Source organism: Cetorhinus maximus, chromosome 27 (genome assembly GCF_964194155.1).
Source record: "Cetorhinus maximus chromosome 27, sCetMax3.hap1.1, whole genome shotgun sequence".
NCBI classification, from domain to species: Eukaryota; Metazoa; Chordata; class Chondrichthyes; order Lamniformes; family Cetorhinidae; genus Cetorhinus; species Cetorhinus maximus.
The window spans coordinates 18,503,043-18,521,179 of NC_135905.1; the positions used below are offsets into that span (position 1 = coordinate 18,503,043).

General features: G+C 44.2%; 1 protein-coding gene across 1 annotated transcript in view; it reads left to right on the forward strand.

Moving 5' to 3' along the window:
• Positions 1-2,868: 2,868 nt before the first annotated feature.
• Positions 2,869-18,137, forward strand: part of LOC144668624 (very long chain fatty acid elongase 6-like) — a 116,369-nt gene continuing 101,100 nt past the window's right edge. The window contains exon 1 of the mRNA XM_078530835.1: positions 2,869-3,214. Within this exon, the coding sequence (XP_078386961.1) occupies positions 3,126-3,214 (89 nt within the window). The 5' untranslated portion in view covers positions 2,869-3,125. The remainder of the gene's footprint in view (positions 3,215-18,137) is intronic.

The window sequence follows — 18,137 nt, forward strand, 5'->3', positions numbered from 1 at the left end:
ACAACCGGCCTAAAATTATTATTTGAAAATGACAGTGTCCAAATGACTTTATCTTATAGTAGGTCCATTCCAGAATTATTGTTAGTTTAGAAGTAAAACCATGATTTATGCATGCTAGTTATCAAATGATCCTGAGAGAATGATTTCAGATATTAAGAGTATTTGGAATTTTATCATTTAGAATGATTCTTGGTTTTAAAAAAAAGGTTATTTTCCCATCAGCTATCATGGAAACATGAAGAATGGAATATCCTGCAATTTTCAATCCCCAAACTTGCCTCTTGGTCCTGTTTGAGAATGCACGTAATTTGGGAAGTAACATTATACCACATGAGTTTGAAGCCTCCCAAAAGAGAGGCCAGATTGACTTTTAAGTGCATCCACTGGAGCTTGGAATTTTCAGCTATTCCAGTTTGTCTTCCTCCCATCACCCACCTCCACTCCCCACAAAAAAACACTCACTACAAACATCTAAAGAAATAAAGAATAAAATTTCTATTTAAAATTTAAAAAAAAATTCATTCACGGGATGTGGGCCAGCATTTATTGCCCATCCCAAGTTGCCCTTCAGAAGGTGGTGGTGAGCTGCCTACTTGAACGTCTGCCGTCCATGTGGTGTAGGTACACCCACAGTGCTATTAGGAAGAGAGTTCCAGGATTTGGACCCAGCGACAGTGAAGGAATGGCAATATATTTCCAAGTCAGGATGGTGAGTGACTTGGAGGGGAACTTCCAGGTGGTGGTGTTCCCATTTATCTGCTGCCCTTGTCCTTCTAGATGGTAATGGTTGTGGGTTTGGATGGTGCTGTCGAAGGACCCTTGGTGAATTCCTGCAGTGTATCTTGTAGATGATACACACTGCTGCTACTGTGCGTCGGTGGCAGAGGGAGTGAATGTTTGTGGATGTGGTGCCAATCAAGTGGGCTGCTTTGTCCAGAATTTGCTAAAGCTGGAAAGATCGACTGGGTCCCAGACAACATAAAAGTAGCAAAGGATGTGATTAGTTGAAAAAAATTAAACAGTTCTAAGGGAATGAGAGGAAGGGACAGTAATAACAGACAGGAGTAAATGTGTGTGCATTCTTTTAGTACTTTTTTATTCATCCACAGGATACGGGCATCACCGGCAAAGCCAGCATTTATTGCCCATCCTTAGTTGCCCTTAAAGGTGGTGGAGAGCCACTTTCTTGATGACTGATTGGCAGATTAGGCCATTTCAAAGGACAGTTAAGAATTAATCCATTATTGTGGGTCTGGAGTCATATTTGGCCAGACCAGGTAAGAATGGTAGATTTCCTTCCATAAAGAACTTTAGTAAACCAAACAATTTTTTGCGACTGTTTGGTTGTTACATGGCCACCATTACTGATACTAGCTTTTTATCCCAGATTTATTTAATTAATTGAATTTAAGTTCCCTGTCTTCTGTGATGGAATGTTGCCTCGTGCCTCTGGATTACTAGTCCAATAACATTGCCACTGTGCTATCATTCACATTAACATTGTTCAAGTATTTAGAGTCTTTAGTTTCTTCATGCTTCATTATTTTCAAATGTACAATAAACTCAGTCTTTGATTTAATGTTAATTGCTTGACTATATTGTGTTATATCATGCCCTGTGCTAATACAGTTTAACTGTGGTGCCCATTTTCAGACATTTGTCAAGAATGTCCTCCATCCTTATAACTGAAAGTCTAATTTAAGGTAGTGAGGAACCTTTCCAAGTGATGTAGATTTTTCATATAAAAAAAATCCATGTAAATTTATGTGAGGTTTCTCATTACAAAGTCAACTGTTGAGCAAAATGTAGTAATAACTTGTTTTAATATAAAATTTAATATAAAATACAATAACACGTATGGGATGGATATATATCCCTTACGTATAGAAAGTACACTGGGTGCGCAGGGAATAGAATGGCCCAATTTCGAATCCGCGCGTTTAAATTTTAATTTGCTGACTACGCCCTTATTAAAAGATCATGATTTTAAAACAATAGCAATTAATAGTATCTATAGCAAAAATGATTGCATTTGCTCATTTTAAAAATGTTCACTAAGCAGAATGTTAAAACAAACACCTGCACATTAAGGCACAAAGTTGCGTCGGGTCTGTCTAGCCCCTTATTTGAGATACTCTGTTGCTTTACTGAAGCTAAACTAAGCTGTCCCATTCATTAACATGGTAGCACACTCAATTGATTCTGAAACCTTACCATTGGCAATATAGATGAAAGAAATAAGCACCATGAGCTTTAGGAATATTAATGAACGATACTTAGGGTACAGTATTTATCAGTGTGACAGTGAGAAACGAGATAATATAATTTGCTTTCCATCCCTGCAACAGGTAGCCACTTTTGCAAAATTGCAGCAAAACTATAACCAAAACCAGGCAGCTTAACTCGCATTAATGGTGTTTTTGTGGTTTTTTTTAAGAAGAGGGAGTGTTGATTGCATCAAACACCAACACCACCTCACTTGCATCCCTTCAGCAACAGCTCGCGACAGGGGAACAAACTGGGACAAATGCGCACGCGCGCCCAGGGGTGGAACTGTCAATCAAGCTTGCGCCATCTTCCAAAAGGTGGAATTGGTGTGAAGTGGGGGGGGAGGAAGGAAAGCGAGAAAAGGATGGAAAAGGAACAAAAAGCTAACGACGAGTGGGAAGTAAGCATAAGAGGTCGAGGGAGTTGGAGCTTGGGGAGGGAAGGTGAGCTGGGAGGATTTTTCTCTCTCTCTCCCCCTTCCCCCCCCTCCCCTTTCTCTCAGTGGTAGGTGCGATCTGGGCGGGGTTCCATGCGGCCCTCGCGCGCGGGCGGGAGGACGGGCGGCACGAGCTGGGGCTGTGTGTGTGTGCGCGCGCGCGGGGAGACGGAGCGGCGACGCAGCGCAGTCCGGTAGGGACCAGCTTCAGCTCTGGCCCCTTGTTGTCCTTTAATCGGCGCCGCTCAAAGTCATCGCGCCGCCTCAGCACCACAACACTCTCAACCGCTTCCATCCCTCTTTCCACCCCCACCCCACCCCATTTCTTTCTTTCTCTTTTTTTTGAATCAATTTTTTAGGGGGGGGAAAAAAAAATCAAACGGTTTTCTGTAGAAATTGGGGGCAAGGAGCGAGGAGGAGGATGAACATGTCAGTGCTTTCTCTACAGGAGTATGGCTTTGAGAAACAGTTCGATGAGAGGGGAGCCATAGAATGGATGCAGGAGAACTGGTGAGTGAAAGCCAGGCATTGCAGGTGTATAAAGCCTATGGCGCTTTATTTTATCTCATTTAAGACATGCGTGCACTTACTAACCTTTTTATCAAACGGGTCTCAAATGGGTTTGGCTTGATCAATATTCATGGAAAGATGGGATCCATCTGCTGCTGAAGAGCAGCAGCAGCTGATGGAAGACCCATGGAGCTATTTGTGTGTTTTATTTTGCATCCTAAAAGCCTCCCTTGCAACTAAAGCTTTAGGTCTTATGACCTAATTTTATTTGACGGTGTGGAGTAACCAGGGTGTAACTGTGCCTCAGTGTAATAGGGGCTCAGGTGAAGAGATTGAAAATGGGTGGGTGCACTCAATATAATGCAGACATTAGGCACAGTAAAAGCATTCATTACAGCAACAGGCAGTCCATATGGTGACACTAATTGCTCAACTGGTGTTATTCGGGAACCACAGAGCTGGATTGAAGTATCCTACGTGGTACAGGAGAGCATCGATTGCTAACTTTCACTTTGCCTAGATGGACTGAAGTAATGTGCAGAATTAAAAAGAGAAAATGCTGGAAATATTTAGATCAGGCAGCATCTCTGGAGAGAGAAACAAAGTTAATGTCTCAGGTCAGTGACCCTTTGTCAACCTGAAACCTTATAAGTTTCTCTCTGTAAAGAGGCTGTCTGACCTGATTGTTTTCAGCATTTGTTTTTTTCTATTTCAGGTTTCCAGCATCTGCGGTATTTTGCTTTTATAAAGTAATATAGATGGTTACGTGGGCCCATAATTATCTAACCTGATACTTACTGTGATAATTTGCAGCGTGTGTACTTAATGTTTACCTTATAAATGTAAATAAATGTGTGTATTGATGCTGCATTAGTAGTCCCCAATTATCTAGAAATTATATGACCTGTTATTAGATGAACGTGTTTGGAATGGTAACTGCATGGACAGTCTTTTGTCCTGTGTCTAACTACTTTGCAGCAAAGGTGAACGTTTATATAAATCGCTTTACTTAGCAACCAAACCATGTGAGTATGACATTAGTTTAACTGTAGTACATATTTCATCCTGCACTCATCCATCATATCAGAAACAATGTTGTTTGTCTGCAGATAAGTAACATTACTGTTCAATTCCTGGCCAGTCATTATGTCTAGTCATTAAATCTATTTCTGGACAAGATAATATCTCAGGCGTGATGAAGCGACTACCTCGAGGTTACTGTGGGATGTAGATAATCCATAAGTAACCCTGATTTTGTAATCCCCAAGTGAAGAAATCACAAGTGGGTTAATGCAGTGCAAATGTACATGTGGAATTTTTACAAAGAATGTCATGGCAACCTCGGTTTATACCTTGTACACTTTTTGGAAATGTTTTTAAGTTTTTATTTGTCTCAAACATCAATAGCAACACTTATAATTTAATACGTTATTGGCAGAAGACTACCTCCAACTCTAGTTCTGCAAAATTCAGTAGACATTGCGGAACTGGGCTCCCTAACATTAAAGGGAAAGCACTGTAAATTACATTGTATCATGGCATTTTTTGATACTGATAGGATCTGTTATAGGGTTATTATAAATGAAATTCATTTACAGAAGCTCAAGGCATTGCATATTTCTACTGTGTACTGTATAGAATGAAGCATTAGCAACTAGAGGAACTGTGCACTTGAGCATTATTAATGAAAGAATCATCAATATTGCAGTTCTGTCACAAAATACCTGTGAAAGAAAGTTTTAGTTGGACTAACAATTCTGTGGCCCTGGGGAAGAGATGTCTTCTATTCACCGAATACAACAAAGTCTTTTGGATTTTACAGCGCCACAGGAATACGTGTCAATTGCTCTTCCTTTCCCTCCTTTACTGCTGCAATTTTTGAGGCTTCTGAACTTCGGGAGGCAACCCAGCATAGGCTCTCACTAAGGAAAATGTAAATCTCAGGACTTTTTTTTAAAAAAAGCTGCAATTACTCAGCAGATCAGGCAACATCTGTGGGGAAACAGAAGTTAGATGACGTTTCAGTTCTTAAAACCCTACCTCAGGACCTCAGTTGTTATCTGCTTTCTGCTTTTCCACAAACCTTCTGAGTGTTTCCACTTTTTGCATGTTTTCAGCTGCAGGCTAATCGTATTTTCGGGGAAGACCGGGTACAGTGACAATTCAGTCTCATCCAATGCTGGCTGAGCTGATTTTGGGCAGATTGGATCAGCAGATAGGAGCTCATTTATTTGCATCCTAAAAAGATTGTATTTGACTATTATTAGGAATGAGAATTATAGCGAACAGTTCCTTTAGCATTGTAATTCAAGGAAATAAACCTGCAGGGTTGTAGAGAAAGAGTGGGGGTATGGGACTGATTGGATTGCCCTACAGAGAGCCGGCATGGACTCGATGGTCCGAATAGCCGCCTGTGCCTTTATAAGATGCATTATTGCTATTGTATAGTAATTTCTAACTTTAGATAAATTTGCAGAAGCTTTAAGGACTTCACACTGAACAAGTAAGCATTCCAACCAATAGTTATAAGTAGTTTTCTTTAACATTTTTTTTGATATGTGACAGTGCTGCATTTTGGTTTAAAAATGCATGTATGCCTGCAAACTATCTTTGTCTTAGAGGATGGTTTTCTATGTAATTTTAACTGTCCCAAGGTCTCTTCGTCAATTTATGTTACTGTTGTAGTACATCTAAACCTGGGAACCAATCATGTTATTCCTTGTAAATTTAATAGCCAAAATCTACAGTCTAACCTCTTAACTTTTCTATCTTCCTGCCAGCAACATAAAAAGCAAATAAATAGACTGGTTTTGAGTGGCAGTGCAATGCCAACTGCATATTAAACACAAATAAATGGGAATGAGAACTTTGAAATGAAAAAAAAGCATTAATCTTGTGCAAGTGCTGTGAAATTATCTCTTGCAAAGGAAATCTTAAATCAGATTTGAGCCGTGTGTAGTGCTTTATCTGTAACTTGGTTGTTGAATTGAAATGCTGCTTTGTCTGGCACACCATATGATTCGATTTAATAGTATTACCCTAGAGGTAAAATAATCATAATTTCAGTCGCAGCATCTTTCAACCTGTGCAAATGTTTTAATAAATCATGAGCATATTCTCCTGAGGAGTGGCAGTCCATGTCGGATTGCCACTCTGCTCCTATTTTCTTACCCAGTGCCGGAACTGCATTTCTGTCCTGGAGCTCCAAATCAGGCCTCTTCAGAAATGCAGAGTGTACCAGTTCTTGGAGTCCATCCTTATTGCAGGATCATCAGGGGAAGCCAAGCCATGCCTCCTTTGCACAGCACTAGCTGCAGTAAGTCTTCATTCATTAACATGCTGAAAAGCTTTGGGGCATTTAAATTGCTTTTCAGTGTGTTAGTGAATGAGCATGAGTGAGGTAAGTGGGTAGGGTGATTAGGGTGGCAGGATGGGTATGATCCCAGCTGAGTAGTGTAGCAGGGTGGTAGGGGCGTTGGAGGGTGGGGTGGGGAATTGGAGGTGAGTCACAGGATCAGGGTGGGAGGAGTTTCAGTACTTTAGTTTTCTCTGTCAATTTTCTAACCAGAGCAGAGATCCACTATCTCATCATAGACTGGGGATCAAATTTATGAGCATCCTATTCTGCATAGCTCACTGGATGAATTCAGTCAGCCATTGGAGATAAACTAAAAATCAAGTTTTTGTAAATAAAGTAACTTTCAATTTCAATCTGAAGGATAAACTTCAGAACTGTCAAAATGAAAACTAAAAATATTTGTTGCAGAAGGTGATCGTTTTCTGAAACAAGAGACATGTTGCCAAAACCTTTTGTCTTGCGCTCATAAGGACAAATGGAAGAATGCCAAATTTCAAAACATCACAGGAGAATAGGGTGGTGATTGATTAGAAAGTCGACTCTGGCTGAATTATTGACATGGAAAAAACAACGGAGGATGATAGGCTCCACAAGCCCTGGACGATTAAAAAAAGACACGAGGCTTGAACATATTCCTTTTGTTTACAGAGAGCGAGTCTCTGTATATGAATGTATGTTGCTTCTAGCAAGTGTAAACTATTGCCACGTTACAAGCTCAACTGACTATCTTAAATTGGTTGTTAGTGTAGCTATTAGCGCACTCAGGATTGTTCAAGTGCTGCCCAATCAAGGAATCACATCTAACAATAGACGTTTTGTTTTGGGTTTTGCAAGCATGGACTAGTTGAGTGCAGTCTCTACTCTGTGTATTGCAAACAGCTGAAGGAACATGCTGTTTGAATCAGCTGATCATTGGGACATACGGCCCACATATCTGGCTTCACACTGGCACTGAAATTCGAACACAACATTGCTCAATTGTGTGGTAGGCAGAACATCATTTTAGATTGATGGCAGCATCCCGTTAATGGAAAATACCTTGGAAAGGCAAAGTATCTCAAAATAGGTTAAGCAAGCCATTTCACGCTGCTACTATGCATTGGTTATGCAATGGTATATTTTTGAATTAACCCGGGATCTTGGGGACCCATCCCTTTTGCTTTCTCGGTGGCAATGCCTTGGTCAATCTGAGTTGACTCACCAACCAATCACCACCCTTTTCTCCTGTAGTATAAATTGTTGTGATCATTTGAAATTTGTCATTCTTGTGTTTGTCCCGACAAAAAGCTTTTTGGCAACATGTCTCTTTTCAGCACTATTCCAGCTCTGTACTACTAAGCTTTGTACTACCAATAGCTTCATTACAGGAAGTAACCAATCCTACTTGGGCATTTTTTTAAAAAGTGAAAAGCAGTAATTATGCTTTTTCAAATTCTATTTGAACATAACGATCTTTGTGAGCAAGTAAAGTAGCAATGTATCTCATTGAATTGAATTATTAGGACAGTGTTAATATGCAGTATCTCATTCATTATTCTTTGACTGTTACACTGTAATAAGGAACTTTAAGCTGAAACAATTACTTTTATATATTATGCAATATTTACAGCACAGAAATGGGCCATTTGGCCCAACAGCTCCACGTTTATGCCACACACTAGTAGCATTAATATATAGATTATTTTCTACACCCTATGATGGATTGTTTTTTGTGTCCATAGTTGCTTTGAAATAGAAAATATTTTGTTTCAAGGTTTTCAATAAATTATTAGTACAACATTAAGCTGTAATTTAATTTCTGCTTATGGATAACTCCATCTGTAAGTTTAATGTTTATTTCCAATTCTGGATCAATTTGCATGGGAATGTGATTTGTTCATATCAGCTTAGTTGTTAATTAGCTGATAGTTCAAGAGAGAAAATGACAGTATAGATCTTTGAAATGTGGAGAAAAATAATGAGTACAAAATGGCTTGTTGTAATAAGGAAGTGCTGTATCCCCACATATCAAATAAAAGAATTAGTAGCAAGGGGAATTGAAATGTTTTATCAATGTTATTTTGCATCATTTTTCATAAAGTTAAATCTAATATGGTAATCAGCATTACACATATATCTTCTAATTAGATTCTGTTTAACTGGAGTATAGAAACAGCATTACATGATCAAAATATTTTAGTGGCAAAGCAAAGAAATACTGGGTGGTGAAATGTGGTAAGTGTAGTGTATGTTGCACATTGCCAATGTGCCATAATCAAAATAAATTCATCATAAGGCATTGATGCAATCTTATCTTTCAGAACCATTCCCATCAACAGGCCTATTGCTGCAGATCAGACTTTGAAATAAAATCCTGTTCAAATAAATTTATTGTGCCAATAAATTCAAACACAGATTCTCATTATCACCTGTAAGAAAGTCTTCATATTCAAGGCAGTGAATTACCTCAATAATTAAAATAAAAAACAGAAAATGCTGACAATTCTCAGCAGGTCAGGCAGCATTTGTGGAGAGGGAAACAGAGTTAACCTTTCACACCCATGACCTACTGTCAGAACTGAAAAAAGTGGAGCCAGATTAGGTCTTAGGCAAGCACAGAGACAGAGAAAGGCAGTGGGACAGGGAGAAGAATGAAAGGAAAGGTCTGTGATATAGTGGACAAAACAGATGATAGTACAAGGCGAAAGGAGATAGTGATGGAATTAATAGAGAAATAAGATGGCTCTGAAGGAGGTGTAAATGGGAATAGCAGAATCATTACCAATAACTGTTGTCTGAAAAAATAATGGGTGAAAGATTATGATATGAAATTGTTGAACTCCGTATTGAGGCTGGAAGGCTGTAAACTGCCTAATCGAGAAATGAGCTACTGTTCCTCGAGCTTATAGTGAGCTTCATTGGAACAGTCTAGGAGACCGAGGATAGAGAGGTCAGAGTGGAAACTCTAAGGCTGAATGGAAGCATTCTGCAAAGTTGTTTCCCATTCTGGATTTGGTCTCCCCAGTGTAGAGGAGACGGCATCATGAGCATTGAATAAATAATACCAAATTGATGAGAAGTACAAGTAAATGGCTGTTTCATCTGGAAGAATCATAGGACCAGTACAGCACAGAAAGAGGTCATTTGGCTCACCGTGTCTGTGCTGCCTCTCAGGAGCAATTCACATGTCACTCCCCTGCCCCCTCCCACATCCCTGCACATTCCTCCTTTATAGATATTTAGAAAATGTAGGAAAATTTATGGCACAGAAGGAGGCTACTCTGCCGATCCTATCTGTGCTGACTGAAAAATGAGCCACTGGCCTAATCCTAATATTTTCCAGCATATTTTCCAACAGTTGCACAATGTGAGTTCTTTGAAGAGGAAATGATTCAGATACAGGCACATTCCCACTAGAGGAAGAAAAGATATCCAAAGCTAGAGTTCCTTGAATCACATAGATACAGGGTTAGAAATTTGTTTGGCCTGATCTTTCAGTGTGGGAGTGGGCACAATTCTCCATCTGTTCATGCTGATTGCACATGGAATGCAATGTCGCAGTGGCAATGTCACTGGACTAGCAATCCAGAGTCCCAGGCTAATGCTCTGGCACATGGGCTCAAATCTCACCACAGCTGGTGGAATTTAAATTCAATTAATAAATCTGGAATATAAAGCTAGTCTCAATAATGGTGACCATAAAACTATCGTTGATTGTTGTAAAAACCCATCTGGTTCACCATTGTCGTTTTGGCCTAAAAAGCCACTCCGTTCTATCAGAATCTAAAAGGAGTGTTTGGGGGCTGGAATGATGGGAAGGGAAGAGGTAAAAGAGCAGGTGTTGCATCTTCAATGCCTGGATAGAAAGGTGCTATGGGAAAGGGGAGGGGTGTTGATTGAGATGTGAACCAGGGCATCACGGGGCGGAATAGTCCCTTCGGAATACTGCAATGGATGTGCTCCTGAAACATGGCGGAAAGCCAAATCTGAAAATTCTTGAGGTCAGAATGTTAGTTTAGGGTGCACAGCCAACCCGGAGGAACATTACATTGTGTGTGATGACATCGGGCGCGTGTCCTGATATTATCGCAGGATATTATGGTCGGCAGGCGCATGTGGGAGTCGGCAGCGCACCCGCCGACAACTAATCAACCACTTAAGGCAATTAGAAGGGCAATTGACTGGAATTTTATGTTGCCTGTGGGGTTTTTTGGTTGGCACACGGGCAACATGGGAGGCGGCCATCCTGTTTTTTCACTTTTCTCATCCAAGGGTGGGATAAAAGGGGGCAGGAACTTTGGCAGTGTGAGTTGTTAGGAGTTCAGGTGAGGGTTTGCTGTTGCTTTATTGTTGAGATTTCAGACCTTTTCCTCTGGTTTCTTCTGAACTATTTGCTTTGTTAGCCTTGTTCTGAGGACTCTTTCGTCTTGTCAACTCTTTTGGAGCATTTCTGTGCAGCCTTCAGTACATGGGCCAGTGCCATCTGCATCTCAGCAGGTGGGGATTGTGTACTCCACTGGGAGCGCCTCCTCTGAGGAGGCAGAAGGGAGAGGAGGCTAGGCATCCGCAGGCAGTGTCACAGGGAGAGATCTGAGGGAGGAGAGGTGCAGGCACATGGAGGTACAGGGACAGCAAGGCGGACTGGACTATAGAAGATGCCGCTATCCTGCTACCAGTGTGTACAGGCAGTGATCCAGCTACCACAACATGTCGGAGGTCTGGTGCTGCAGGAGGCTCAGCTGCTCTAGGGACACTGTGAAACCATAATGCCAGATGATTGAGCCGGAGATCGCCTCCAACTATGAGAGTGGGCACCCACTGCCAGTGATTGTGAAGGTCACAGTAGCCCTCAATTTTTATGTACCCGGACCTTTTCAGTGGTCAGTGGGGGATCTGTGTGGAGTGTCCCAGTCAGCTGTCCATAGCTGTGTCAAACCTGTAGCTGATGCTCTGTTCAGATGGGGCTGCATCTTTTGGTCGGCAATTTGGGGGGAGCGGGGCCTGCTTGCTGACGTGAAAAATGACACTGGGTGACGTCGGGCAGGCGTCCCGACATCAGTCCGTGTCATTTACGTTCTCAGGCCGGCGGGTGCGCAGCTGACTCGGCTGCGCACCTGCCCACCTGTCAACGGCCTATTAAGGCCATTAAAGAAGTAATTGAAATCATTAATGGACCTGCCCGTCCAACCTTAAGGTTGGCGGGCAGGCCGGGAGCCCTGGTGGGTGGGATGAGGTTTCATGAGGGATTTTAAAATTTCAGAATATTTTAAATAAAAGTTATGGACATGTCCCAACTCATGTGACAGTGTCACATGAGGGGACATGGCAGCGAAACCCTTTTCTCATCTTTATTTAATGTTTCAAACCTGAGCCGATCTCCCTGAGGCAGCACTTTGCCTCAGGGAGATCTGTGCGCTCTTTCGCGCGCACTCCCAGCTCAGGGAATCCCCCGCCCTCGCAGGAATAGTGCTTCCTGGCGGATGTCTTGCTGGGCGGGCCTTAATTGGCCCGCCCATGTAAAATGACGGCGGGCCCCAATTGGGGGCGCTGATCGGGAACCCGCCTGCCAGCGCCCGCTCCCGCACATTCGCCCCTCCCCACCCCGATGGGGGGAGAATGTTGCCCATGGGTCCTCGCATTCATTCATTACCGGATGAACTAAGCCAGCCAGGCTGAGCCAGCCAGAGGCTTTGCAGCTAATGCTGGGTTTCCCTGCATCCAGGGTGCCATAGACTATGCTCATGTAGCCATCAAGGCACCAGTGCGTCAGCTGGGTGCCTTTGTGAATAGCAAGGGTTACCACTTCATGAACGTGCACATAGCATGCAACCACAGGACCCAGATTCTGCAAGACTATGCAAGGTACCCTGGCAGCACCCAAGATGCATATATCCTACGACACTCCCAGGTGCCAAGGTTGCTTAGCTTAGCTGGATGGTTGATTGCTGGGTGACAAAGGGTATTGGTTGAAAAGGTGACTCATGACACTACGCCTGCACTCGAGGACAGAGGTTGAAGAGAGGTGCAATCGGTGGTTGAGAGGACAGTAGGGCCACTGAAGATGAGGTTCTGCTGCCTGGACCGTTCTGGGAGTTACTTGCAGTACCCTCCAGAGCATGTGTCACTTATCATAGTGGTCTGCTGCGCTCTGCACAATCTGGCACTGGCAATATAGGGACCCACACGAGGATGAGGATACCAAGGCAGCTCCACACACCTCAGAGAAAGACACGACAGATGCGTCTGATGAGGAGCTTAGGTGGGTAGAGGTTGAGGATGAGGAGGCAGACTTGATGAACCTTCAGGGAGGGAGGGACACTGGAGAGGCCTAGATTCAACACTCCTTCAGCTAGGTTGCCAAGGCTTGGCTTCCATTCGGGGGCAGGGGCATCTCCTCCATTACACACATCTTTGAGAAGGCAATGCCATACCCCACTGTCGCTTCACAACCTCTGTAATAAAGTTTGCTGCCCCTGCCACCTATCATGAGGCATTGATGAGGCTTGCACCTATGGAAAACATGAGGGCCACTCAGGGAATTGAAACAAAATCTTGCTTTATATCTTTACCAGAGTTGCAAACAAGGAACAAAACATAGTATGGTTGTCAAAGTCGTATGAAAAAATACATAGCACTGATGAAATGAACACGTCACCCATGAAAAATACCCCATCTTGTGCTCACGTGCCTTTAAACTTACACTTGAGTGCTACCCCCCCCCCCGCACCACACCAGCCTCGGTCTTGCCTGCAGTGGCATTGGAGGCAGATTGCTGACTCTGCTGTCGTGTTGGCCCCGATGACCTTGGCCATTGCTCCCTGGCTAGTGGGGCCTGAGCAGGCACTGCCTGGGAGGGTGTGACCAGCAACATGGCTGGACATTCTTCTATCGTCGTGGCCTCAGAAGATGCCACAGTCGCTGGCAGAGGGGAGGAGGAGCTGCTGCCCTCGTCCTGTGAGAGGAGTCCATGGAGATGAAAGGCAGCTCATCTTCCCTGCTCACTATTTGATGGATGGGCACCTAGCAGAGAGGCTAGGTGTCTCATCCATTTCTCTCACTGGAACTGGCAGTTGAGGTCACAGCCCGTCTGTGGGCTTGCAGGTCTGAGTGTGACCCCAGGATCTCCTGATTCTGTCCCTGGAGCTGCCTCTCCAAAATAAAAATGCCCAAAAACCTTGTCGCCTTTCCCACTTAAGAGGAACAATGCTCTTCTGCTTCCTTCTCCTGTGCTGCATAAAGTTACTTCAAAAAAATATTTTTCTAGAGGGACAGAGAACACGAGTTGAGGGAAATAGCGATAGAGAGATAGTGGGCTGGATTTTCCCTTCCCGATGCAGACCGAACCTGTCTCGGGGGGCTCACATTGGAGGCATGTGAGGCTTTCCCGACAATGCCATTTCCCCCAGGGCGGGAAGTGGTTGTGACCAACGCTTAGATAAAGTGGCGTCATGGTTGCCATTATAGAAGACTGCTGCAAATCCAATTTTCATCTCCATTGGTATTTTTTTGTCGTGGAGGAACTGTTTCAGAAGCTTGAGGGATCCAAGTTCATCAGGTTGTGAATTAAACAAGAGTGCCTTCAGAAGTGTAGAAAAGTACTCTGTCCTGGTAACGATTTTTTAAAACCACTTTTTCAACTCTGCAAGTGCCAGGAATCACCTAGAATCTGCACCAGTGTGAGGGGGAGGAGGTAGAGGAGGCAGCCTTCCCATAAAACTGCCACCAACAGGGCAATAGTGCTGCAACATTCTTCATCACTATTCCAAGTCTGCTAGCGGAGGCTGGTGCAGCTCCAGCTCACCTGCAGCTGATTGAAGTCCAGAAACAGCAACCTTGTGCACCAAGATGCAGGGTCCCCAAGCAGCAAGATGTAAAACGTCTTTGGGCAACTGGAAGACTGAAAAGGACAGGGGAATACCCCGAGCACCAGGTCCACTGGAATAGGTTCACCTACTTGGAGATGACAGAGCGACAGTGCAGGAAAAGGCTTCATCTCTCAAGGGTGATTGTCACCGACCTCTGTACCCTACTACAATGACTTGGTGCTAAGATCCACTCAGGGATATATGTTGACTGTTGTGCTGAAGAACTGTGGCTGTTCTTTGCTTCAGGCTCTTTACAGCGCTCAGCTGCAGACCCGTGTGGAATCTCCCAATATGCTGCTCACAGCTGCACCCAAGCTATTGATACTCTCTTCTCCAGGGTTGGCGATTTCATAAGTTACCAGACTGATGCAGACTCTCAAACTCTAAGAGCAAGTGATTTTACCTCTAGAGCCAGCTTCCCCCAGGTCCAGGGTATTGTTGACTGTACACATGTCACCATCAGGGCACCAACAGAGAATCCAGACCACTCAGAACTATTTCTTAAATGTGCAGTTGGTTTGCGACCACTGCAAATATTCATGCACGTCTGTGCCTGTTACCCAGGGAGCTGCCAAGACTCATTGATTGTGTGGGCGTCAAAGCTGCATCATTCTATTCCATCCCACATCTCCAAAGATGGACACTGGGTGACAAGGCTACCCTTTGAAGGGGTGGCTGCTAACACCATTTAGGCATCCTCGGGAAGAAGCATCGCAATGCAATGAAAGCTGCCTCCATACCAGGACACTCATTGAGCAGGCAATAGGCCTTCTCAAAATTAGATTTAGATGCCTCCACTGCTCAAATGCTCTCCAATACACACCTGTCAGGGTTTCCAGAATGATAGTGGCTTGCTGCATGCTGCATAACCTGGAACTGAGGAGGCATGTGGCACTCAAGTGAGGAAGCGTGTGAGGAAGGGCCCATCTTCTCAGAAGAGGGGAAGGATAAACAGAGCTAAGTGATCCCACAACAGATAAGATCTAAGCTATGCAGTCCTGCCACATCCAGTCATGAATGGTGGTGGACAATTAAACAACTCACTGGAGGAGGAAGCCCCACAAGTATCCCCACCCTCAATAATGGGGGACCCCAGCACTTCAGTGCAAAAGATAAGCCTGACGCATTTGCAACAGTCTTCAGCCAGATTGCCAAGCGGATGTTCCATCTCCACCTCCTCCGGAGGTCCTCAGCCTCATAGATGCTAGTCTTCAGCTAATTTGATTCACTGCATGTGATACCAAGAAACAGCTGAAGGTACTGGTTACTGCAAAGGCTATGGGCCCTGATAATATTCCAGTAATAGTACTGAAGACTTGTGCTCCAGAACTTGCTGTGCCGCTAGCCAAGCAGTTCAAGTACAGCTATAACATTTGCATCTACCTGGTAATGTTGAAAATTACCCAGGTATGTCCTGTACACACAAAGCAGGACAAATCTAACCCGGCTAATTACTGCCCCATCAGTCTACTCTTAATCATCAGGAGTAAAGTGATGGAAGGGGTCATTAACAGTGCTATCAAGCGGCACTTGCTTAGCAATAACTTGCTCACTGACGCTCAGTTTGTGTCCTGCCAGTCATTCAGCTCCTGACCTCATTACAGCCTTGGTTCAAACATGAACAAAAGAGCTAAATTTCAGAGATGAGGTGAGAGTGATTGGCCTTGACATCAAGACAGCGTTTGACCGAGTGTGGCATCAGGGAGCCCTAGCAAAACTGGAGTTAATGGGAATCGGGAAAATCTCTCCTCTGTTGGAGTCTTACCTAACACAAAGGAAAATGGTTGTGGTTGTTGGAGGTTAATCATCTCAGTTCCAGAACATCACTGCAAGAGTTCCTTGGGGTAGTGTCTAAGGCCCAGCTATCTTCAGCTGCTTCATCAATAACCTTCCTTTCATCATAAGGTCAGAAGTAGAGATGTTTGCTGATGATTTCACAATGTTCACCATTCGCGACCCCTCAGATGCTGAAGCAGCCGATGTCCAAATGCAGCAGGAACTGGACAATATCCAGGCTTGGGTTGGCAAGTGGCAAATAACATTCACGCCACACAAGTGGTGGGCAATGACCATCTCCAATAAGAGACAATTTAACCATCGCCCCTTGACATTCAGTGGCATTACCATCACTGACTCTCTCACTATCAACATCCTGGGAGTTAGCATTGACAAGAAATTGAACTGGACTAGCCATATAAATACTGTGGCTACAAGAGCAGGTCAGAGGCTTGGAATCCTGTGACAAGTAACTCACCCCTGACTCCCCAAAAACATGCCCACTATCTAAAAGGCAAAAGTCAGGAGTGTGATGGAATACTCCCCACTTGCCTGGATGAGTGCAGCTCCCACAACACTGGAAGCTTGACACCGTCCAGGACAAAGCAGCCCACTTGATTGGCACCACATCTACAAACATTCACTCCCTCCACCACCGATGCACAGTAGCAGCAGTGTGTACCATCTACAAGATGCACTGCAGGAGTTCACCAAGGTTCTTTCAACAGCGCCTTCCAAATCCCCAACTGCTACCATCTAGAAAGACAAGGGGATCAGATGCATGACTATCACCTCTAAGTTCCCCTCCAAGCTACACACCATCCTGACTTGGAAATATATCGCTGTTCCTTCATTGCCACTGGGTCAAAAACCCTGGAACTCCCTTCTTAACAGCGCTATGGGTGTACCTATATCACATGGACTGGAGCAGTTCAAGAAGGCAGCTCACCACCACCTTCTTGAAGGCAATTGCCTCGGTGAGATAATATCCTCTGTGTAAATAGTTGTGTCTATTAATTAGAAAAAAATTCTATCTTGAGACGTGGGTGTTACTGGGAAGGCCAGCATTTGTTGCCCCTCCCGAATTGCCCTTGAACTGAGTGGCTTGCTAGGCCATTTTAGAGGGCAGTTAAGAGCCAACCACATTGCCGTGGGTTTGGGGTCAAATATAGGCCAGACTTAAGAATGGCAGCTTTTCTTCCCTAAAGAGCATTAGTGAACCATGTGGGTTTTACGACAATCAATGATATTTCACGGTCACTATTACTGAGGTTAACTTTATATCCCAGATTTATTTATTGAATTTAAATGCCACCAGCTGCTGTTGTGGGATTTGAACCCGTATCCCCAGAGCATTAGCCTGGCCCTCTGAATAACTAGTCCAATGATATTACCACGACCCCACTGCCTCCCCATGTACAGCAAAGTGTCGTTTGCACTTTAAAATTCTTCTGCAACTTTTCTTAAGCACGTCAATGTTCTAAGCAACACTGTGGCCCATTTAGTGATCTAACCAATGTGGTGTCCTCTGCAGTTGGACACTCTATGCAGTGCTCCGCTTGTTGCCTTGGAGGGGGTGGAGACAGCCTGCTCAAGTTTCTGGCCGTGGCTCTGAGAACCATGGCGGTTGGCCTTGTTGTGCTGGCACCTGTTGGGGCCCTTCCTGCAGCTGCACTGCCTGCGTATCTGCAAGGGCTGCCATCGTCATTTGGGCCTGGCCCAGATGTCTCCCTTGACTGGAGCCAAGGAAGCCAGGGATGGTGAGATTCCCTCAGTGCAGGGAAGCCTGACCCTGGTGTGGCATCATGCTGGCTTGAAGGGGTATGCTGCTGGGCCACAGCTGGCATTCCCTCCAGCCACCATTGGGCCACCTGCAAAATTGTCCTGATCAGGTCCCTGAATTCTGCTCGTACACCAGTTGCAGAGCCATGCACACTGTGCAGAA